General features: G+C 41.9%; 2 protein-coding genes across 2 annotated transcripts; one reads left to right on the forward strand and one right to left on the reverse strand.

The window, feature by feature from the left end:
* The first annotated feature begins 216 nt into the window (after window positions 1–216).
* Cyp2e1 (cytochrome P450 family 2 subfamily E member 1) lies at window positions 217–10,344 on the forward strand. The gene is made up of 9 exons (XM_034512669.2): window positions 217–441; window positions 1,192–1,351; window positions 4,488–4,637; window positions 4,951–5,111; window positions 5,445–5,621; window positions 6,367–6,508; window positions 8,430–8,617; window positions 9,106–9,247; window positions 10,033–10,344. The coding sequence occupies exons 1-9, from the start codon at window positions 265–267 to the stop codon at window positions 10,215–10,217; spliced, it is 1,482 nt and encodes a 493-aa protein (XP_034368560.1). The 5' UTR covers window positions 217–264; the 3' UTR covers window positions 10,218–10,344.
* Window positions 10,345–11,802: 1,458 nt separating this feature from the next.
* Syce1 (synaptonemal complex central element protein 1) lies at window positions 11,803–20,081 on the reverse strand. The gene is made up of 13 exons (XM_034518430.2): window positions 19,969–20,081; window positions 16,828–16,890; window positions 15,669–15,728; window positions 15,254–15,328; window positions 14,671–14,718; window positions 14,385–14,439; window positions 14,128–14,217; window positions 13,857–13,920; window positions 13,073–13,139; window positions 12,877–13,000; window positions 12,703–12,813; window positions 12,480–12,567; window positions 11,803–12,290 (listed from the first exon to the last, which is right to left on the reverse strand). Exons 1-13 carry the CDS (start codon window positions 20,045–20,047, stop codon window positions 12,225–12,227), a joined length of 990 nt encoding a protein of 329 aa, XP_034374321.1. The 5' UTR covers window positions 20,048–20,081; the 3' UTR covers window positions 11,803–12,224.
* Between the last annotated feature and the right edge of the window lie 4,518 nt (window positions 20,082–24,599).

The following is a 24,599-nucleotide window of genomic DNA, read 5'->3' on the forward strand; positions in this document are numbered from 1 at the left end:
GACAGGTGCCAGTGACCAGAATATTGACAGAGCCCAGCCTCATCTGTGTCAGATCAGTAGATGCAACTTCTAAGAGGCAATGGCTCCAAGGTTCAGCCTTTGAAATGATGGCCAACTACAGCTAATAATAAACCAGTACCTTAGGCTAGGGGAGAAGAGTAGTTATTGGCTGATGAGACACCCTCCTTCTCAGTGACATATTATAAAATCCTTCTTTCTCCTCAGGAAATTCCTACAAATTTACAGTGGAGCCCCAGCGGCACCATGGCGGTTCTTGGCATCACCATTGCCTTGCTGGTGTGGGTGGTCACCCTCCTCATCATATCCATCTGGAAGCAGATCTATAGCAGTTGGAACCTGCCCCCGGGACCGTTCCCACTTCCTATCCTTGGAAACGTTTTTCAGCTGGATTTGAAGGATGTCCCTAAGTCTTTCACCAAGGTAAGGAAAACATTGCTGCATTAAGAAAATGAGAAATTAGATATAATGTGTATATACTAAACTCACTGTCAGCTGTTATCCAATGACAGATTACCATGACACTGAATTAACAGTTCAGTCCCTCTTGGGCATGGAACACTCACAGAAAATAGTGCCATGCAGGCCCAGAGGCCCTGTGCAATTGAAGTGATTGTGAGATACTGCTGTCCCTGGTATCATCCTGTGCCAACTGACACAACAACAGGTGTACCCTGGCTGGTATCAACCTGTGTCAAAGAACAGACTGAAAGGAAAATACTGAGCCAACTGTGATTCACCAGAATTACAGCATCTGCCTTTTGCTAATGCTGTGAACATTACATGGGTTAACCAGTCCCCAAAATGCTATCAGGCATGGAATTAATGTCTTTCCACATGGCAGGGTAACTACAGGCTTTGAGAGCATTGGCTCCAAGTTAACTTGTACTGCCAGGTAAGGTAGAGCCTTAGCTTTAGAGGCAAACAAGAGGGTGGTGAGTGTTGGCATTGATTAAACAGGCACAGAGAAGAGAATTGTGTCTAGATAGAAGGAAGGTCTCCCCCAAACCCAGAAACTTAAAGTAGAGAAAGTATCCTCATATCAGATGAGACAAAATACCCTTTCCCCCAAGTTCCTCTAACTCTTTGTGAAGAACAGGAACAATAACAGGAGACATGAGCTGTCTAAAGCAGGCTGACTCCTGTCTATCTTCTGTGCATTGGTCCCTGTAGTTGGCAAAGCGCTATGGGCCAGTGTTTACACTGCACCTGGGCTCAAGGCGCATCGTGGTCCTGCATGGCTACAAGGCTGTCAAGGAGGTGCTACTAAACCACAAGAATGAGTTCTCTGGTCGAGGGGACATTCCTGTGTTCCAGGAGTACAAGAACAAGGGTAAGCTGGCTTTTTAGGCCATTGGAGGGGGCAAATTAACAGAGCGTAATATGGGTACCATTTGAACTTCTGAACCTTAGTGACAGCAACAGAATGAAGAAAGAGGCAAAAGCTCAGATGCTATCTTGTGCCTCCATAGAAGCTGCTTTGAGGTCTGTACTGAGCAGGCACTGTGAACACCTGCAGACCTCCATCCTCACCACAGCCCTAATCAACTTACAGAGAATGGCAGCCAGGTTGTTTCTGAACCCAGGAAGTCTCCCCCAGAGGATTCCTCCTCAGGACCTTGTGCTTTTCTATACTTCTTGGGACTCTTTCCACTCAGCCTCAACTGTCTCTGAGTTGTAGCTGGTTGCATGCACCCAAGTCCTTTCACTTACCTAGCCCTGCCTGGCACTCTGCTTACAGGGCTGGACCAGGCTTTAGGCATTTGCTTTCCTCTATTGTAGCTGGTAAGCTCCAGAGAGAGAGAGCGCACATGCTGTTCTGCTCTGCAGATGGAAATGCAGGCTAATTTTCCTGTGTCTTCACAGCTCCATCTCCTAAGTGTGGAACCCAGAACCAGAGCTGCTCCCGGCTCACTGGTGCCTCATGCCTGCCCAGCCTCCATCTTAGCTGTACCATCTTATTTCCTCTTTCTCATTCCAGGTATCCCAAAGCAGATGAGAGATAAGGTTTCCTGATTCCACCTGAGTCAGCACGGTTATAAATTTCAACAAAGCTGTGTGTGTGTGTGTGTGTGTGTGTGAGAGAGAGAGAGAGAGAGAGAGAGAGAGAGAGAGAGAGAGAGAGAGAGAGAGATTTTAGATCAAAGCATGGTCAGCTTTATGTCTTATCCTCATGTCTAGCTTGGTTTTCCAGTTTGTGTTTTCAAAACTATTTTACCTCAAACATTTGATGTTTCCTAATCAATAGTGTGGGTTTCTGTACTGTCTCAGGAAGAAAAAAAGAAAACAGAATTACTCTCAGTCCGTGTCCTCAATATAGGAGTTACTAATTGAAGAGAGACCAAGCAAGGTGACAAGAACTTGCTAAGAAGGGCACAAACCTTCATGTGCCCTCTAGCCCAGCTCAGGCAATGGGCCAACACAATTAGGACCTGCCTCTCCACATGCTAGATTCAAAAGGCATTTGCTGCCCCTGCCTGGGGACTTCAAAGTCCTATTGTCATACATCCCACACAGCAGAGGACTCTTGTGAACTCAGCTGGGCCTAAGGATAACTTTGAGTTTCCAGTGTTCTTTGCGTGAATGATTGTTCTAATAACACTAAGCACAAATATGCAGCAATGTACCAAAATAAAAGTGCATGCGTCCTTTGAGTAAATGCTGAGAATGTGTGGTCCTGACCTGGATAGTTAGTCTAGTGAAAGCCCCCCTTGCCACAGTGATCGGCTGCCAGCTCTGCCACTCTTTCAGCCACTGAGATAAAACTGACCCACAATCTTAGCTCATGCTACATACATCCCTTTCCCCTCTCAGGCTGGCCATCTCTTCTAGAAAGTTCTTTAGACCATAGTAAGCATATGTCCCCTTAGAACTTCCACATATTCTGCTGCATGTTCCACTAGGCATCTCACATGTGATTAGACTGTTAACATAGGTGAGATTATGAGATTATAAAATGCAAGCAAGCCCTGGCCCCATGTAAATATCTCATTATTGTATGTCTCAGAATGCTCAAAGCCTAGACACAGTAGATACCAAAACATTATTTACTGATAGTAGAAAAAGTAAGAAGACTGGGGAGGGATTAAAGAAAGAGAAAGACTCCTGGAGTGTAGGGAGGCCAAAGGGCTTTGCTAGGCAAGAGCTGGGTGGGACTTGGTGGGGCTGACCCTGGATACCTTGAACTGGTTCCAAGGGGATCCAAGAGCTCCAAGAGACAGCTAGCAAGCCATCACATCAGTCAGGATGACTTAAATTCAGTTTTAAGGAATGAAAAAATGCACACAGAATTAGCTGAGATAGAGATAGAAGGAAAGAAAATTTCTTTTCAGAGTTATTAATTCCAGTGTCTTCATGGAGAGTGGGGCAGAGGGGAGAGGGTGGAGACACCAGGCCATGTTCTAAGAGGAAGAACAATACATTTTCTTTGAAGGGGACATACACCATAACATTTCATTGAGAGGAAATAGTACTCTGTCTTTCTACCTTAATGTCTCCAAACTGGGAAGTCTTCTGACCTTTAGATTTTAGTAAAGGATGTTGCTTTGAAACCATAAAGTCTTGAGTTGAAGGGCTTATGTTGTAAAGGTTAAAATCCATGAGCTCAGATATGCTGCTTAGGAATTTTATTAGGAGGCAGAAAGAGGAAAGTCCACTTTTAGAGTGGCTGCCTGCAGTTTATTTAGCATCGTAAAGGTTCAGAGCAAAGTAGGAAAGCAAAGAAAACAGATGCTCAGAAGAATCAACTGTGAAACACAGCCTGTCGGTTCCCTTTGCTTGTGCTTCCTCTGCACCTGTACAGCCCACCCCATACCCAAGTGTAACCTTTCTTTATCCCTACTTCGTGGGCTCTTTGTTAATGTTTCTTTTAATGTCTCCTTTTCCTACAAACAGCAACCAGTTCTCTAAACTCCCAGCCAGCCCTCCTCCCAGTTTCCAGCCCAGCCACTTCAAAGATTTCTCCCAACCACTCCTCCCTCAGTTCCCCAACAGTCTGCATAAACTGACCCTTCTCCCCGTTTTCCTGTCCCCTAACAGTATCTTCTCTGGCTCAGCTCAGCTTCTCCTGCAACAGTCTCCTGTTTTCACTCTGCTCAATCTCTTTTCTGCACCAACTGTCTTCTCTTCTTTAGCCCCTACTGGATCTTCTTTCTTTCTGCATCAACTGTCTTCTCTAACCCTTGTCTCTGATCTCATCTTCTACCACCTGGCCCCTAATCCCCTTTTCTCAGCCTCTGCTGGCATTTTATAGGCTCTCCTCTTCCCAGAAGTCCAAGAGGCAACCCCGACACTGAAGGTCATAGGATCAAGCAGTTCTCTTAAAGGCCCAGTTGACTAGCAACTGGAGATCCTTTAAAGGGCCAGGCACACAACATAAACCACACTACACCCAAGACCATTTCCCTCTCCTTCCTTACTTCTCCAGAATTGTGTATTTATAGTAACCCCTGTTGGTCCCTTTTTCTTAGGGATTATTTTCAATAATGGACCCACATGGAAGGATGTGCGGAGGTTTTCCCTAAGCATCCTTCGCGACTGGGGAATGGGGAAACAGGGTAATGAGGCCCGCATCCAAAGGGAGGCACACTTCCTGGTGGAGGAGCTCAAAAAGACCAAAGGTTAGTATCTCAGCAGTCGAGAAGGGTTGTGGGTAGGCTTCCAAGTACACTGAACAACATGGAGGCAGTTGGCAGCTAAAGGAACCTGGGGAAGGAAGAGATCAAGTTGGTACTGCCTTCTCAATTTGAGTCCCAGCTCTTTCCAGGAGAGCAAAAGTGGCTGCTAGGCATGACTGCTGTTCCCTAAGTAGCATTAAAAAGTAAAGACACTTGGAGGCTCACACATTCACTGTGTCCTCAGTGCGAATTCATGGAAGGCTGAGATAGCCACAGAAGGCCATTGTGAGGTGCTCACACTCAATCTGTTTTCCAGGCCAGCCTTTTGACCCCACCTTTCTGATTGGCTGTGCACCCTGCAATGTCATTGCGGATATCCTCTTCCACAGACGTTTCGATTACAATGACAAGACGTGTCTGAGGCTCATGAGTTTGTTCAATGAAAACTTCTACCTGCTGAGTACTCCCTGGGTCCAGGTGACCATGCTCCTCCTTTTCCATAAACCTTCAGTTGCACTGTTTCCATTAGAAGGGAAAGAAACATTCAGATTGCATGAGAGTGACAGGCCTAGAAAATCAAACTACAGGAGTATACAGGAGGGCATTTGGCTAGGTTGGCTCAACATCCTTCTCACTTCAGGACCTGTGTATACTTGACTGTACATACACATACCTAGTGTTGGAGAACAGCACTCCCAAAAGATGCCATTGGACCCAATATTTTAAATAGTATTATCATACTATTTATGAACATATCATAAGTTCATTGTTTGTAGAATCCTATCAGTTACATAGTTTTGTTCTCCTTAGGTTTACAATTACTTTTCGGATTATCTAAAATATCTACCTGGAAGCCATAGAAAAGTCATGAAAAATGTGTCTGAAATAAGACAGTACACACTTGAAAAAGCCAAGGAACACCTTCAGACACTGGACATCAACTGCGCCCGGGATGTGACTGACTGTCTCCTCACAGAGATGGAGAAGGTACAGAACAAGATGGGTTTGCTGGGATGGGCAGAGTGCATCTGACATCATGACCCACTCTCTGGTGTTCACACTGAGCACCATGGCTGCATCTTGATGGTCATGGTTTTCAGTAAACACACTTGGCTTCAGCATGACCACCATTCTCTTCCCTGATCACATCTGGATGGCAGAGGCCCTCTGTTAGCACCCTCCAGGCCAAGTTGAACTGCAACCCTTTGAGAAATCTAGTCTTTTCTGAGAAAACTTCAGCATACCTTTTGGTATTTATTAATCAGTTGTGCTTAACTTCCAGAGTTCTAGGCCTCCCCACCTTCATTCTCCTGCAGCCTCTACACCTCTTGCATGCCTACCCCTTACTTTCTTGCTGTAATAGCTTGAAAACATGTAAAACTCTGCACTGATTTCCATTTGAGAAATTGTTATCAACTCAGCTTCTTCCTGACCCTGATCCAAATAGCACTGAGAAGAGGCTGAGCCTGACCCCTACAGCAGTAGAAGGTCATTATTAGATAATCCTGGCACTACTGACCAAGGGAAGACCCTGTGGCCTGGTTAAGAAACCCTTTCCTATGCTTTGCCTATTTCCTGGAAGCATCAGTTTCCCTTGTCTTGAGGCAGAAAGAGCTGTTTCCTGATAGCACAGGTGTCTGACAAAACCTTGTCCCTCCCTGATAAAGAGCAATAGGCATCACCTTCTTACACCTAAAGAGATCTTACCAGATCCCTGTCTCCAACTTCACAGGAAAAACACAGCCAAGAACCCATGTACACAATGGAAAATATTTCTGTGACTTTGGCCGACCTGTTCTTTGCAGGAACAGAGACTACCAGCACAACTCTGAGATATGGGCTCCTGATTCTCATGAAATACCCAGAAATTGAAGGTACATAAATGAGAAGCCAAACTCCCATGTGTCATAGCTGAGACCTGTCAGGCCTCAGCTGTCTTCTGTGGCTGCTTACTTACCTTCAGTGCCCCAGTCACCAATTGAACTTCTTTAAAAGCACACGACCTTGTTTGTACCCAAGACCTAGTATCCTGAAGACTGGCTAGTCCCTAACACTCCACTGGGATGTTTATGGCCCAGTGCTGAAATGGAAAGGGGAGTGAGTCTGTGATCTGCTCTATAAATAATTTCTGATGAAGAAAATAATGTTCCAATCTCCCCTGAAAAACATTTCCTGGATTTATAGGCTGAGACAGGGATAAGAGCCAGGCTGGAGTCATCCCAGAGCACCCTACCCCAAGGAGCTCTGAAACGGAAACTGAAAAAGAAGCAATTAGGGCTGTCCTAAATCCATTTCACTTTCTCTTCAAGGCTTTGAAAGCAAAATCTGGGCAGAAAGAATAATTCTGTGCCTGAAGCAGGCACAGGACCCTTAACCCACTATGTAGATGGTCATACATACATTTATCAAATAGAGGAAGTGTGATAACCCCTACATGTAAGTCACTGGGGCTCACCTTTAGTAGAGAAACTGAGGGGGTTGACAACTTAAGGTGAAGGTGCTCAAAGGCCTGAAAGCCTGCCATTCTCTGAGCTGAGCATAGATCTGGGCAGCTACTACATACAAAGTAATGTTTCCCAAGAACATGATTGTGTGTCTGTCTGGTACAGGGACAAGATCTGAGCTCTGACCTTCCTGTCAGCAATGCCTTTGACTTTCCACACAGAAAAAAAAAATGGGAAGTGACTAATGTCCAGAGAGGGAAATGTACAAATTACAGTAGTTAGAACTTTTATTACTGTGTTTGGGAAACATAAATTTTAAAATGTTTTAAATTATTAATATAATGAATTTCTAATATAGTCAAGGAGTAAGTAAATGTGACAGGCATCTATACATCAATTACCAAATTGAACATCTATTGATATTTTGCAGTGTTTGCTTCAGAGCTATTTTAAAAAATGAAACATCTACTAGCTAGAGCCCCACTAACCCACATTTCCCTGTCTCACTCCCCAGATAAGGTGATGCTTTGGGCCCACTATGTAGCATGCCCATGTGACTGGGACATTTAATGTTAACTAAATATCAACACATAACTAATTTTATTTTATGCATGCTTTATACCATACCATACACAAGTTATTGCAACTTTCTTTTTTTCACTCCATATATTATAAAGTCCTATAGTAAATCCCAAGCACAGAAAGACCAAGGAACTTGACAAAGGTTGCTGTTGCCTCTGTTATAATCATGGGGATATTTAGATTTTTATTAACTATAGTCTAGTTTATCACCTTCTTCCTACTTTTAGCAATAGTAAACTGTCCTAGAGTAATAATGCAAAGATTTCCCTCTAAGAAGAACTTTCCAAGACCCTTTTATCTCTACTTCTGATATAAAGAGATTGGAAAAATATCTCCAACTATGACAATAGATGCCAAAACTTCCTGTCAACTGTGAATAATATCACAGGTCTTAGCTTTCACTGACATTTGTAAGGAAATGATTTAACAATTCAAAGTACTTAGGGATTATAAATGCAGGTTAAGTGATTCATAAACATATAATGGGTAGCTTGGCAGACAGATGGAAGAATAATTAGACAGATATGTAGGTGAATGGAGCTGTTGGGGGATCCTTGGATAGAGGGATGAGTAGGTAAATGAGTAGTTAGTAAGAGTGTAGAGGGTACTGGACTGGTGGGTAAATAAGTGTGTGGATAGAAAAGTGGGTGGTTTACAGGGGTATATAGGTGAGCCGGTAAATGGAAATGATCATAGATATGGGTAGATGATACCTAGACATCAATTCTAGATTTAACCCTTGAGATTGACCTCATTCATATCTTGGCAGAGAAACTTCATGAAGAAATTGACAGGGTTATTGGGCCAAGCCGTGTCCCTGCTGTCAGAGACAGAATAAATATGCCCTACATGGATGCTGTGGTGCATGAGATCCAGAGATTCATCAATCTTGTCCCTTCCAACCTGCCCCATGAAGCAACTCGAGACACAGTGTTCCAAGGATATGTCATTCCCAAGGTCAGGCATGAGTTGGAAAGCACTCCATGGGCATTGTCCTGTTAGCTTATCACCTAGGTTGCCCTTCAGGATACCTTCAAGGGCACCTTTGACAAGCATATGTGGTTGGATGTGGGAATCAAGCCAGCATTCATTCATTCCCTGCAGAATGCATTACCCATAGTCACTCCAATAACCTCATGACCAAAGAAATGGAAAATGTCACCTCAACTGGTCCAGAGGACTTATGGACCACTCTAAAACTGAGATCCCACAGCAGCACAACCCAGCCTGGAACCCATCCTATGAAAGATATAGGGCCTTCCTTTTCATTTAGACCTGGTTTGATCCCTGTCTCTTTTTCTACATAGTCCTTAAATAAACAACACTGCAAATTAAAAATATGCTAACCTACATATGTAAAATTCCAAGAGCCCTCTTCACTAGTGTCTTCCAGATGAAAGCCTATGTTTTGTTAACTTGACTGATAGAACTTCTACTTCTTCCAGGGTACAGTTGTGATTCCAACTCTGGACTCACTTTTATATGACAGCTACGAGTTTCCAGATCCAGAGAAGTTTAAACCTGAGCATTTTCTGAATGAAAATGGGAAGTTCAAGTACAGTGACTATTTCAAGGCATTTTCAGCAGGTAAGCAGAGTTCAGGAGTCATGCCTTCCCTGGGAAACTGTCTTCTTCAATCCTAAACTTACTTTTCATGTGCTCTTCCCGGATCCTAGATGAGGACTACCATCACAACTCCATCATGCCCTTGTAAGATATAACCCAAGTACATTCCTCCCTGTTCAGAGAAGTCAAATGATACATTTCACAAGGAGCCCAGGAAATGAGTTCTGGGTGGATTATCACAGAATGGACATGGTTTTCTAATTAATTGTTCAGCTATTTCTATTCTAACCAGACTCAGTAAAAAGCTCTCAAAAATGTATTACCTAATCTTCATAAGTTTCAACAAAAATTACTAAACTCTATCTTTTGCTACCTGGACTCCTCTTAGGAAGCATCCAAACCTCCCCAGATGGTCCCATCACAGGGCCTCACCTAGGGTTCCTGTAAAGGGAGATCCCACAGCCAGTTTGATAACTTAAACAGCCTATGTTTACATAGGCTTTGCCAGCCCCACCTTCCTGAAGTTATGGCAAATATGCTTTGGGTCCATTTCCCTAAACTATCACTTGTTTATGCAGTGGAGTTCTCAGTGAATGGTATCAGTTGTTGGTCCAAGTCAGTGTCACTGACATTCATGTTTTCTGACATATGAGCACTAGTGTTCAGGGACCAATGGGTAGGGATGGTGGATCCTGCTTTAGGTGGTGTGCCTGAAACCTCCTCCCATACCTCCAAGCCCTCAATGTTATTAGTGTTAGCTCTGCTTGGGTCCCTCAGTACCTCATCAGCACTGTTGTCCCTTCTAGGAAAGCGTGTATGTGTTGGAGAAGGCCTGGCCCGCATGGAACTGTTCTTGCTCTTGTCTGCTATTTTGCAGCATTTTAATCTGAAGTCTCTGGTTGACCCTAAAGATATCGACCTCAATCCTATTGCAATTGGCTTTGGTTGTATCCCACCCCATTTTAAACTCTGTGTCATTCCTCGTTCATGAGACCTGGAAACTGCCTGACACTGCTGCCCATCATTATCCCTTAAAATAGAACTGTTTAAAGAAATTCCAAGAATATGGAGTTCCTATCATAAAATAAAACAGAAAAGAATAAAATATTGATAAACTATGTTAGTTGTGGATTTAATGAGTGCCTTGTCCCTTTGCACATGTGAAAGTTCCCCAGTGAGCAATAGCATTTCACAGCCGGTAGTATAACATCTTCCAATCTATCTGCCCCTGACTTCTCATAATTTGTTTACACATGCATGGATGATCATGGTTATCTGCCCATCACAAGACACTGAGTTAACAATATGTTCAAAGTTCTTTTACCATATAGGTATCATACTCATAGGTTCTTGGGATTATAATGTGAGCAGCTTTATGCTGACCCTAACTTTCTAGCTCATCTACCTTGGGGTACTACTGAAACCCAAAGTTAACAGACACTATAACAGTGGCCCCACTGAAGGTGTTTGGATCATTGTAGCTCCATAATGACAAGATTGCTTCCAAGGAAAAAAGTGTAATTTTAAAATTTGCTTTGAGGTAGAGATGTTTCAACTTCATAGATTACCATTAGAGAAATTCTCAAGTGACAAAGGAAAGATAGTATGTATGTAGCTCTAGGGGCCATCAACTAATTGTAGCATCATCTGGCCACTGTAAGGTTGACACCTGGTCAGCAGTCACCAACTATCCTCTCTCAGTGGTAAAGCTTGAGATGGTTCAAGTCTGGTTGTCTTTTTGAGGAAGCAACATTAACTTCACAAATACAGTTGCAAAAAGGCATGGTGGCACACATCTCTAAACCCAGCACTCAGGAGGCAAAGGCAGGTAGACAGATCTCTGTGAGTCTGGGGCCAGCCTGGTCTATATAGCAAATTCCAAACCAGCCAGGACTAAAAATGAGACTCTGTCTCAAAACAAATAAAACATGAGTGCAATTCTTTAGAAACAGTCTGGCCTTAAGGAATTTACTATTGCTTTTAATGTACGTATTTCTTCCAAGCTTGGCATGCCCATGCCCATTTTGAAAATATAGTAACTGTGGCAACCTATAGAAAACTTTATCCCTGAATAATGGCAATGAAATAAGCTACACAGCAGACATCACGATCTATGAGAATAGAGCTGTTAGCATTCACTTATGCATGGAAGGGAAGTATCAAAAGACCCTCAGGAGACCCTTACAAAATCCTCTGCTAGGATTCCACAAAATTCCCAAGTGTTGCATTCTGTAAGATAAAAAACAAAACCTGACTGAGGCAGAATTTAAAAAGGTATAGCTCCTGTAAATCACCCCGCTAATTCATTTATTCACTGAGTGGGATTTGATAGAATCTTTCCTTTTTTGTCCCTTTCCAATATTTGGGGTAAATATACATTCATCTGCATCTTACCAGGAAAACCAAAAAAAAAAAAAAAAAAAAAAAAAAATGGCAACCAAACAAGGACCCAACAGAACCACAGATGAATGAGGAAGGTCTGCTCATTTATGTCCTCCCCAAACAAAAGAGCATTTTTAGTTTAGCATGTTCCTGGCAACAGTTTGGGATTGCTCACAAACAATATAGACTACATGTAGACTCAAATCTCATTTATTTTGCTTGAATAGTTGGTTTATAGCAAGAATTAAGAACTGGTGATGTATCTTCCTTTTGTTTCAAAGTCTATGCTATTCTGAACCTACATGAGGGAACTAAATTACAGAGTGGCTTCAGATCCTATAAGAAAGTCCATATTTGTATCCTTCTGTCCAAGAGTAGAAGAGTGTCGGATATTAGTGGTGAGCAAGAAACATGGAAAGAATTTGCTAAGGGCTGGCAGTGTGGACCCTAAGCTAGTTGAGAATCAAAACTGATCCAAGACTTGAGGTTTAAAGACTTGAGGGGCTTGGCCCCAACACCCATTCTTCCACTCAGCACATACTCAGATGAAGAAAGCTACATAAAACATCCCCATGTGATGTTTGGAGTTAGTATGTCCTCCAGGCTGAGGAGGGTATTACATCCTGCTTGATGGGCGCTCATGGACTGTCTCCTCGTGGACTTCTAAGTGCTTAGGATTGGCCTGTAGGAGGTAAAGGGCCCAGGCATTTTTCCCTGCTCCTACCACCCCCTTTCCACTTTTCTGTGCCCATGCTACCATAAGTTTACACCTCTGCTTCAGCTGTGCCTCCCACAGTAGGAATGCCCTTTCCACAGACTATACTCTGGAGAATACCACTTTTTCCCTTTCCCTTCTGGCTCCCAGATTTACCATCCTCCATGAGCTATCCTCTTTGTCTTGCATACTCTGAACTTGAGCAAGGATCTGTACCCCATGCTTTTCTAGTTCTTCTTTCAGCCTGTTAAGAAGAAGTGAACAAAGAGAATAAAAGCAGGAAAATCAAGAAAGTATGAGAGACATACAGGCAGAACAGGGGAAACAACTGCCATTCGTCTTCCTGGGATAAATGAGGACACAGGAGCTCCGTGCCTACCTCTGCCGTTTCTGCTGTAGCTCCTGGCACCTCTGCTGCAGCTGCTGGTGCTGCTGGGCTGCAGCCTCTAGGAGCTCCTCAGCTTTCTTGTTCTCATCCTTGAACATCTGCCTGAGAGTGTGGAAAGGAATCAGTGCTGGGCATTTCCTTCTCCTACCCCACCCTGCATCTTACATTGCAGCAGCTGCCTCATGGCTTCGAAGGAAGAGTCCCTCAGTGAAGGTGGAAGAACCCTCAGGCCCACACAGGGTACACAGCCGATGTTTCACATCCTCCAGCTTTACCTTAATCAGTGTCTCTACAGAAAGAGTAATAAGCAGGTGAGGGCAGGCTGGTGCAAGTGAGAGCCACCCTTCTGCCCTGACCTCACCTTCCTTAAGCAGCTGCTCCTTGCTGCTGTCCAAAACACACATCTCCTCTGTCAGATGTTCAGGCTTCTGGGGTGGGGAGAGGCACAAACAAGAAAATATGTCCAGATTTCCTGGCTTCTTCATGCTTCAGAGAAGCCTGTAGATCTAATCATTTCTCCTCTCAGTGAGTTTCACTTCCTAGTACCCTGCCCCTTGGTGTATGCCAGCCATGGCCTAACCTCAGGACACTGACCTTGCCATGCCCTCTCCTCGGACCTTTAACCTCTAAAGAGGTTCAAGGGAAAGTATTCAAAACTCTAAAATCTGCAAACCTACAATCCTGAGCCACTCTCTGGGGATTTAGTTATTAGTGCTTCTTCCTCTCTTCTCTCCTCCTGGCGTCCTCTTATCTCCTCACTGACCTCTTCTGATATCCAGCCTATTTTCCTACTGAGTGTCTGGGAACTCCCAATAGGGAGATGTCCCAGTAAATGTCAACTGTTTGTCCTGTGATATTTCTACTATGTCTGGGATAGCCTCATGCACATCCTGTGATATCTCTACTGTGTCTAGGATAGCCTCATGCACATCCATGGACACTCTCAATGAATGACTCCATTTGGTGCTACCACAGTACCTAGAGAACACTGAATGGACACAGTAACTTGAGTAAATGTGAAGGACCAATACTGAGGACACCAAGTACCTCAAGAGTGGTCACCAGGGGCTGGATTTACAGGGACAGCAGAGACACCAAGGCTTGCATAGGGCCAAGTATAATAGGTGATAGCATTCATGACTCACATGAAATTCCAAGGTGTCCTTATGTTGACTCATCAAAGTCTCCAGATGTTCTTCAAAATCCAACCTAGGAGCCAACCACAGAGCCATGATGGCCATGAGCTACCACAGAGCCTGGCCACGGTCTGAGTCTATATAACACCCAGGGACTTTGTACACTCTTCTGCAAGCAATACCTTCACCCCTTTGATCAACCAGGACTATGCCTGGCCATCAAGGGCATTACTATACCTATAGCACATCCCCAGCCCAAGCCTCATGCCTTGAGGTTTACCTCAGTTTTCTTAGTTTGGCCTTTTCATTGTCGATCTGGGAGCTCAGGAAAGAAATTCTCTCTTTACACTCCTGCAACATGCTGTGCTTCCTGGGAAGGAAACCAACACTCAGCCATGTTCTTTGAATGACTCTCCTGGAGGGAGGGCTGGGGGCTTCTATTCTGTTCCTCTGCAATGAAGCCTGTGTCTAACATAGCAGGTAGTGTGGGAGGTAACAGGAACACTTAGGGAGACTACTACAGGCATGGCATCTTACCTCTGTGCCTCACTTTCCTTCTCCTGGCAGTGCAGCTGCATAATCCTCAGGGTCTCTGTAAGGACAATAGAGCCCTCTGAATGCTTGGTAAGGCATCTAATTTGACAGATGGAACAAAACAGATCACGACAAGTCTGTGAACACTTAAGTGGAGTTTGAAATTTTCTGGGTCTGGTAAAAGCCATAGGAATGTCATAAGGTTGGGAGTTCTTAAGTTTCTAGCTACTAGACAGAGTGGGCTTACACAGGGTATCACAAAGCCTAGAAATGTGGAATATGGGAATACCTTCTTTTCTGTTCAAGATATCCTTCAGACGTACTTTCTCTTCATATACTAGAAAAGATGATGAAGGTTCAGGCATTAGAAACCAAACACAGACATCTCAAGGGCAGTCATATGAGAGGCAAGATATAACTGTGACCCTAACCCAGATGTAGTTTCTTTGAGGTAAGTTCCTAACCCTATGGGTATCCACATTTCTATAAACACAATGTGTCCTAATTTTCACAAACGATATCCATGACCATGAATAACAACTATTAGGACTGGGGAAAACAACATCAATCAAAAGGGCTATGTGATCAGGTAATGCAAGATGACTAAGAAAGACCTCTCCAATAACACACAGATGCTAGTGTGAGGCAATAACTTGTGTTATCTGGGTTAATACATGGAGGATCATCTCTGCAAAGGACTCAAGGCAGAAGTGTCCTCAAAGGCATTTCCACAACTTTTCTATTAGAAGACGGGAATGCTAGAAGAAATGAGGAGAACAATCATGGCCCTGGTGAGGCTATCAAGTACCTGCAGGACCACAATAGAAGTCTAAGACATCATAGAAATCTCTAGTGACTCTCAGTTAACTTACATGAGTCCAGTTCCTTTTGCAGGCTATCCAAGACAGATTGGGCCTCTCCAAGCTCCTCACTGGCTTTCTTTTTTGCTTTGCCAAGAGTAGGACAAACATTTGGTAAGTACGACCTCAAGCACAAATGATAAGATTTCACAGTCTTCCCCAAGAAAACCTAGAGGGGGCCCAGATTTTACAAAGTAGGAAACAAGGCTTTCTAAATCCTGGCCCTTCTTGCTAGGCTCAGGTGGCAGTAAGACCGTGTTCACAGGCAATTGACTATGGCAGTTATATGCAGAAGGGCCCTGCATTTATGCTCTCATGAAATAACTACAGAGATTTTAACAAGGACCCCTGTATTTCTACTTTTTACTGGGCCTGGCATGTTAAAACATATAGCTGGTCCTAGATAGCAGCCAGTCACTGAGCTCACCTTGTTGAACCTCATTAATACGGTTAATCAGGACCTCAATCCGGGGCTCTAGACTTCCCACTGCAAAGCAAAAAGGAAGCTCACTGTTGATAGAGTATGTCTGCCTGGCATTCTGCAGCTTTTACTTCACAACAATCTCCTAAGCATCTCAGATGTACAGGTGCTACATTATGGTCTCAATCTAGGATTGAAAGGACAAGGAACAGGCCGATAAGAGACACTGAGTCAAGCTGTAGAAACTTCAGTCAAGAGAAATGAAGCTAGGGAAAGGTCTATAGGCAAAGGTCAAGACAGACACGGGAAAGTGTCTTAGGGGCCTTCCATCAAGGAAGGAAGGCCCTCAAGTTCTCTGGGTAAAGTGGAGGGTGCCCTGACGAGGAAATGAGAAGGAAACAGGATACATATAATCAAGTAGAAGGTGGCAGGATGTAAAGTGGAAGAGGATTATGGGTAAAACCTCTGGATCTAACAGAATGCTGTGGAGTAAAAGAAAACCTGGGACAGGGCTTTGGGAAAACATTTTGCCTTCTATTCACTCTCATACTGCTATAACTTTAAATCATCAGGGCTCCCTTTTTAGTTCGAAAACTAAAATTTAAGGGGCCATTGAGATGGTTCAGTGGGTAAAGGCACTTGCTACCAAGCCTGACAATCTGAGTTTGATCACTGGAACCCACATAGGAGAATGAAAGAACTTAAGCTAGCCTGTGACTTCATTACATGGTATGTGTGAGCATGCACATTGCATACATACACACACACACACACACACACACACACACACACACACACTAAATTTTCTTTAAAATTAAAACTTATGTTCAGAAGCACCTATTTTGATTTTATGTGTATGAGTGTTTTGCTTGCACATATGTATATGTACCACACATGTGCCTGGTACCTACAGGGCATCAGATTTCCTAGAACTGGACTTACTAATACTTGTGAGACACCATATGAGTGCTGGGAAACAAATCTGTCCATTGCAAGAGTAGTTAGTGTTCTTAACTACTGAGCTATCTCTCTACACACACACATATTCAAATTTAAGTTTTAAAGTTAATGTAAGTAAAATAATTTCTTATTTTTGTGAATAGCAGTGCTTGGAGTTGAATCTACATCTGCCTGACTTCAAATCTCATGGTAAGAGACACGTGACCTTTCTGCAACTTTTTCACCATTTCCATTAAGTCTTCAATTTTCTGTGTGGACCCACGCCGCCCTGTAGAAATAAAACCAAACATTTCAAACTCAGCAGTATAAACAGCCAGGAGAAGGATCCCGTACCTAGGCTGATACTAAGATTAGCTGAGGACAGATGTCTAACCAGAACAGTGTTACTGATCTTTGTCCCAAATGAATATTACCAAAGTTGAACTAGGCCTTTCCATGGTTAGCCTTTTCCTACAGGGTACAATAGCACCACACAAATTCTCTTCATAAAACTCAAGGTGAGGGCAGTGCTATACTTAAGTTCTCTTGTGTTGCTGATATTATAAAAGCTAGGTCTTATAAGTATAAGACTGGGATACTAGGTGTAATAACATCTACCTGAAGTCTTAGAACTTAGAGAAAGTGGAAAGAAGAGCAACAGTTTGAGTTCAACCTAGCCTACATCACAAGGTCAAGTCTATCTTGAGATACACAGAAATCTTGACTCAAAAAGGCAGATAGCTAGGGACTGATCAGAACCTACTACAAAAGCCTATAGTAGATAAAACTGGTAAGTTTAGATGAAATGGATACTTTTCTAAACAGATACCATGTACCCAAGTTAAATCAAGATCAAGTAAACTATCTAAGGAAATAGAAATAGTTATTAAAAACCTCCAAACCAGAAAAAGCCCAAGACCAGATGGTCTTAGTGCAGACTTCTACCAGACCTTCAAAGACTAACATTTCTCAAACTATTCCACAAAATATTAACAGAAGGAACACTACCTAATTCATTCTATGAAACCAGTTACTCTGATACCTAAACCACCTAAAGACCCAATGAAGAAAGAGAACTTCAGACCAATTTCCCTTATGAATATCAACGCAAAAATACTCAATAAAATTCTCACAAACCCAGTTCAAGAACACATACATCAAAACAATCATTCACCATGATCATGCAGGCTTCGTCCCAGGGATCCAGGGATGGTTCAATGTATGAAAATCCATCAATGTAATCCACTATATAAACAAACTCAAAGAAAAACATCACATGATCTTCTCATTAGATGCTGAAAAGCCTTTGAAAGATTCCAACACTCCTTCATGTTAAAAGTATTGGAGATATCAGGAATTCAAGGCCCATACCTAAACATAATAAAAACAATATACGTCAAACCAACAGCCAATAATAATTAAATGAAGACATACTTGAAGCAATCCCACTAAAATCAGGGACAAGACAGAGCTGCCCACTTTCTCCCTGTCTATTCAATATAGTACTCAAAGTTCTAGCTAAAGCAATAAGACAACAAAAGGAAATCAAGGGGATACAAATTGGCAAAGAAATCAAAGTAACACTATTTGCAGATATGATTGTATACGTAAGCAATCCCAAAAATTCTAGCAGAGAACTCCTACAGCTGATAAACAACTTCAGCAAAGTGGATGGATATAAAATTAACTCAAACATATCAATAGACTTCCTTTATACAAATGATAAATGGGCTGAGAAAGTAAATAGGGAAACAACACTCTTCACAATAGCCACAAATAATAAAAAGTATCTTGGTATAACTCTAACAAACAAGTAAAAGATCTGTATGACAAGAACTTCAAGTCTCTGAAGAAAGAAATTGATGAAGACCTCAGAAGATGGAAAGATCTCCCATGCTCATGGATTGGTAGGATTAACATAGTAAAAATGGCCATCTTACCAAAAGCAATCTACAGATTCAATGCAATTCCCATCATAATACCAACACAATTCTTTAAAGACATGGAAAGAGCAATTCTCAATTTCATATATAAAAAAAAAAAAAAAAAAAAAAAAAAAAAAAAAAAAAACAGGATAGTGGAAACAATTCTCAACAATAAAAGAACTTCTAAGGGAATCACCATCTGTGACCTCAATCTGTACTACAGAGCAATAGTGATTTTTACAAAAATGCATGGTATTGGTATAGAGACAGACAGGTTGATTAATGGAATAGAATTGAAGATCCAGAAATAAAACTACACACTTATGGACTTTGTTAATCTTCAACAAAGAAGCCAAAAACTTATAACAGAAAAAAAAAAAAGCATCTTCAATAAATGGTGGTGGTCTAACTGCCAGTTTACCATATCTGTCACCTTGCACGAAGCTCAAGTCTAAGTGGATCAAGGACCTCAACATAAAACCAGATACACTGAATCTAATAGGAAAGAAAGTGGAAAAGAGTCTTGAACTCATTGGCACAGAGGCAGGAACGATTTCCTAAACAGAACTCCAATGGCTCAGGCTCTACGATCAAGAATTGATATATGAGACCTCATTAAACTGAAAAACTTCCTGCCATGATACAAATAAACTAACCCTGCAGAAACTGTAAACAAACCCCCCAATTCTTTAAATAAAAGAAATGCTTTCTTTTATTTAAAAAAAAAACTATAAAAAAATAATAGATGTTTAAGAGCAACTAGATACTTTATGTGATTGAGGAATTGTTGGTGCTGTTGTACAGCTGTGGCAATTGTTATTTTTCTGGAGTACCTGTCCTCTAGATACATATGGGACATTTATGGGGGACACTGCTGTCTGAGGTGGTCGGTCATAGAACAAAGAACTGAGTGTTGGGGGGGGGGAACTGACAAACAATCATAAACATCAAAGCTGGGCAGTAGAGTCACAGCGTAAGCCCACCTTGCTCTACACTTTTGTATAAACTTAAATTTATCACAATAAAAATATCATCCTACCGCCCCAAACACAGAAAAGCGCAGAGAAGTTGAGAACGGGAGTTTTGTTCGGATGCGGTCCCAGCACCCCCATGGCAGGGGCGCTGAGATGGCATGGAGTTCTGGACAGCAAAAGGGCGACTCCAGCTCAGTAGGGTCACAGGGCTTCGGCCTGGTGCCACAGGCCCCGGTGCAGGCCCGCTCTGAAGGTGACAGGTGTGGGACCGACAACAACCCCACTCTAGGGCTGGCGTCACAGGGAGACGGCAAGCTGGCTTCTCCTCAGTCAAGATCCCAGTCAGCAATCCCAGTCAGGCCCCTCCGGGGGTGCGCGCCCACCCACAAGGATCTCCTCAGACCTCGACAGGCGTTCCGCTCACCCCGCCAGCTCACCAGGCCAACCCAGGCACCCTTCAACCACTACCTCTGGCCCCCTCAGGCCCGTGGAGCAGGTCTGCTGATCCCTCGGGCTCCACACCCAACGGCTGCGGTCTGGTGGCCATACTGCTCCACTCCCTCAGCTGCCACAGCAGCTTCCAGGCCGTTCCACACTGCGCCTGCGCGGTACGCTGCGCGGGTAAACGCTAGAGGACCGCGTGGCCAGCTGCTACGCATGCGCAGGCGTCGTCCCCACCACCACCATCAAAAACAAATCCTATTTAAATGTAATAGTCGGAGTGAAGATTTCCGAGCAGTGTTTGGCCAGTTTCAGAGGCAAGTGCACAAGCATGAAGGCCTCACCCTCTACAAAGGTTAGGGTTATGGTTGTTAGGAGTCGTCGTCAAAGTTAGGATTAGGGTTAGAATGTGGAAATTTTCTACTCTCAGACAGAACGAGCAAACCCGTAATGCCAGCTGAAAGAACCCCAAGGACCTTCAGTGAACATGCTAAACAGTCCAGTTCACAGTTCCCAAGAGACCATTCACCACCACTACTTCAAAAAAGCCTGTGGGTGTCTCCATACACGCTATGCCTAAGCCACCATGCCAAGACAGTCCAGGTCGGAGCATTTCTGGCACCTTCTACACGGACCTGGGAGGTCTCATCTTGCTCATCTATGACTCGGGTACAGAATTTCTTATACCACAATACTCCAACAGTCCATGTGTCTGGTACTTTGCTGGCCCCAGTTCCAGTCTAAGAGTCTCAAAGTATCTGCCTTGGATTACACTGGGTTCTCAGAGTTCTTAATGGAGGCGGGGTTGTGGGGTGCAGACTCCTACCCTGAACAGATGCTAAGTAAGTAAGGCTTAATGGATTCCACTCAGCAGCCATTCTAGAAATGCGAATGAATAGCTGGGTCTCAGACCGTTCCTGGTGGCTTGTAGAGATGCTTTATATACATTGTATTAATAAATAACCGAGCGTTAGGTGGCCATAGGAAAAAATAGTATAATATACTAAGAATTATGTATTTTGTTTTATTAAGGACCAAGACTAAAATACTATATGTATTAAATACTAATATGTGTGTGTGTGTGTGTAATTGGTCCTAATATATATGTATATATAATTGATATATATAAAGAATTCTACAATCTGCTTCATTAAGGACCAAGAATAAAATTTTATATACACACACACATATGTATGAACTTTTCTAAAATAGACCATACCCTGGGACACAAAATAAATCTTTACAAATTCAGAAGGCATGAAATCACTCCTTGTGATTTGATTATCTGATATATTGATAGGATTATCAGGGCACAGTCATATATATATATATATATATATATATATATATATATATATATATATATATATATATAACTTTCTCATGATTAGAAATGTGAGAATGAGCTGGGCAATGGTGGCACACGCCTTTAATCCCAGCACTTGGGAGGCAGAGGCAGGCGAATTTCTGAGTTCAAGGCCAGCCTGGTCTACAGAGTGAGTTCCAGGACAGCTAGGGCTCCACAGAGAAACCCTGTCTCAAAAAAGAAAGAAAGATAGAAAAGAAAAGAAATGTGAGAATGTAATAGTTACATGTTTGTATATTTTAAAGGGTGGCAAATAGACATACACTTCTTTCCTACTTATGATGGTTAATCTTCATTGTCAACTTGATTGGTTTAAGAATTACCATGGAAACACATTCCTGGTTATAGCTCTGGGAGAGGTTTAACTGCAAAGCGACTTGACCTGGATGTGGACAGCACTATTCATAATGAAGTTCTGGACTGAACACAAAGAGAAGGAGCTGAGCACAGATCCAGCAACCTCTACTTCCTGACCCTGGAAGGACTGTGACCAACAATGCCCTGCTCCTGCCAACACTCTTCCCCAACACTGATGGACTATATCTCCTTGACCTATAAACCAAAATGAAGTCTTCCACCCTTAAATAACTTCTTGTCAGGCGTTTTGTATTTTAGAAAAGCAAGTTTTGGTTGTGAGCCTAGCCTTTAACAGCTGAGCCATCTCTCCAGCCCAAGTCAAAGATAGTTGATATATCTAGGTTGGGTATTGGGTTACACTTCTGATTGAGCATTACCAAACTTATAAAGCCTTTGATTAACATTTTAAAAAATTGTATAAAAGGAAAAAGGGAAAGGGGGCATGGGATAGGGGTTTTCTTTGGGGGGGTAATGGGGAAAGGGGATGGCATCCGAAATGTAAATAAAATATCCAATAAAAAGATAATACAAAAATAATTATTATACACTTTAAGCAATTTGTAAGATTTTTCTATATCAAAAGTATGTATGAGCTAAAAATTAAAAAATAAACATAAGTATTTTTGATTAAAAAAAAGCAAGTAACAAACTGGGCTTAATTTACAAATTAACCTTTCTTATAGCTATAGGTATATGTGTATAGGTTTAGGTATCTGCAACTAATAAATTTGTTATTTTTAGAAGTTTTCTGGTAAAATTTTTGGGATTGCTAATGCATAGTATCATGTCATCTGCAAATAGGGATTATTTAATTTCTTTCTCTAATTGCCTTTAATTTCCTTCTCTTGCCTTTTTGCTTCAGCTGGTACTTCAAGCCCAGTGTTGAAAGAAGCTGCAAAGTGGACATCCCTCTCTAGTTCCTGTCTTCAGTGGCATTGCTTCAAGCTTTTCTTTATTTAGGATGATGTTGGCTATGTCTCATCCACAGCTTTTATTATGTTAACGTATGTTCCCTCTAGCTCTACATTTTCTATGACCTTATCATAAAGGTATTTTGGATTTTGTCAAAGGCTTTTTCGGCATCTATTGAGATGTACATGTGATTTCTGACTTTTAGTCCATTTGTGTGATTTATTACATTTATTGACTTGTATGTGTTGCATATCCATGAGTTTCAGGGATAAAGCCAACTTGGTCATAGTGTAAAATCTTTTTGATATATACCTATATGTTATTTGGAATGTTTCAGTCAGTGTTTTTGAGTCTATGTTCATCAGGGATATTGGCCTGTTGTTTTCTTCTTTCTTGTACCTTTTTCTGGTTCAGGTATTTGAGTGATACAGGCTTTGTTAGAATTTGGGAGTGCTCCTTCTACTTCTGGTTTTCAAATAGTTTAAGAAAAAGTGGGTGTAGATCATTACTAAAAGAATTCTACAGCGAATCCATGTGAGCATGGACTATGTTTTTCAGCTGGAAGGCTTTTCATTACTGTTTCAGTCACCTCATTTGTTATGGGTCTGTCTAGGCTCCTTTCTTGGTTTTTAGCTTAATGAAGTATTGGTTTTTAAAGCATTACCACATAATATTCTAAATTCCCTTGGTGTCCGTTGTAATATTTCCCTGCTTATTCCTGAGTCTGTTAACTTGGGTCCTCTTTCTTACTTTTAATTAGTTGAGCCAATGGTCTATGGATCTTATTTATCTTTTCAAAATAGCAGCTTAGATTCATTGATTCTTTCTATTTTTTTCTTTGTTTCTATTTCACTGGTTTACACTCTGATTTTTATTATTTCTTGCCAACAACTGGGTTTGGATTTAGTTTGTTCTTGTTTCTCCAATGGTGTCATTAAGTTATTTATTTGTAATCTATTTTATTTTATTTTACTGTAAGCACCTAGAGCTACAAATTTTCCTTATAGGACTGCTTTCAATGTGTCCTACAGGATTTTCTGTGTTGTTTTCACTTTCATTTTTTATTTCTTCATTTCTTCTTTGAGCCATTCATCACTCAGTAATGAGTTGTTCAATCTCAATGAGTTTATATATTTACTAGAGACCTGTTTTCTGTCAGTTTTTAGTTTTATTACATTGTGGCCAGATAGGATACAAGGAATTGTTTCATTCCTTTTGAATTTGTAAAGATTTATTTTGTGTCCCAGGGTGTGGTCTATTTTGGAAAAGTTTCCTTGTGCCTCTGAATAGAATGTGTATTCTTTGATGTTTGGGTGGAATATTCTGTAGCTATCTGTTAAGTCCATTTGACATATGATGTCAGTTATTCTTAATGTTTCTTTGCTTATTTTTTGTTCAAGTGATGGAGAAATGGGTATTATTGAAATCATCCACTATTAATGGGTTGATGTTAATCTCTGCCTTTAAATCCAGTAGTATATTTTTTATGAGTTTGGTGCACATATGTTTAAGATAGTAAAGTCTTCTTGGGTAACTGTCCCCTTGATTAGGATTAAGTATCTCTCATTTCCTCTGCTTATATTTAGTTTGAAGTTTATTTTGTCAGATCGTGATGTCTGTTTGCTTCCTGGTCCCAATTGACTGGAATAGTTTTTCTAGCCATTTACATTAAGGTGGAGCCAATCTAAAGCTAAGATGTGTTTCTTGTAGAAAACAGAGAGATGGATTTTGTTTCTTGATCTATTCATTCAGCCTGTGACTTTTGTTTGGAGGATTGAGGCCTGTGATAATTAAAGACGCTATTAAAATGTGTGTGTTGATTGCTGGTATGTTGTTGATGTTTGGTGCTGTTTGGATTCTCACCCAAAGTGGTACTTTGTGGTTTGTTTGGTTTTTCTTTTTTCCTTTTCTTTTTTTTAGGGGGGGCGGAGGGCGCTGGGGGGGCTTGGGAGGTTTGTTGTTGTGGTGGTTTGGTTTGGTTTGGTTTGGTTTGGAGGTTTTTTTTATTTATTTTTGGTTTTGG

This window comes from Arvicanthis niloticus, chromosome 1 (genome assembly GCF_011762505.2).
Source record: "Arvicanthis niloticus isolate mArvNil1 chromosome 1, mArvNil1.pat.X, whole genome shotgun sequence".
Taxonomy (NCBI): domain Eukaryota; kingdom Metazoa; phylum Chordata; class Mammalia; order Rodentia; family Muridae; genus Arvicanthis; species Arvicanthis niloticus.

Bases quoted from the DNA above. Each gene is read 5' to 3' on its own strand.
- Cyp2e1 (XM_034512669.2), top strand. From the start codon at position 265: ATGGCGGTTCTTGGCATCACCATTGCCTTGCTGGTGTGGGTGGTCACC. The intron at 1,352-4,487 runs GTAAGCTGGCTT...CCTTTTTCTTAG, and splicing joins CCAGGAGTACAAGAACAAGG to GGATTATTTTCAATAATGGA. The intron at 5,112-5,444 runs GTGACCATGCTC...TGTTCTCCTTAG, and splicing joins TGAGTACTCCCTGGGTCCAG to GTTTACAATTACTTTTCGGA.
- Syce1 (XM_034518430.2), bottom strand. From the start codon at position 20,047: ATGGCCACCAGACCGCAGCCGTTGGGTGTGGAGCCCGAGGGATCAGCA. The intron at 12,814-12,876 runs GTAAGATGCAGG...CCACACTCTCAG, and splicing joins CATGAGGCAGCTGCTGCAAT to GCAGATGTTCAAGGATGAGA. The intron at 12,291-12,479 runs GTAAATCTGGGA...TACCTCCTACAG, and splicing joins AGGATAGCTCATGGAGGATG to GCCAATCCTAAGCACTTAGA.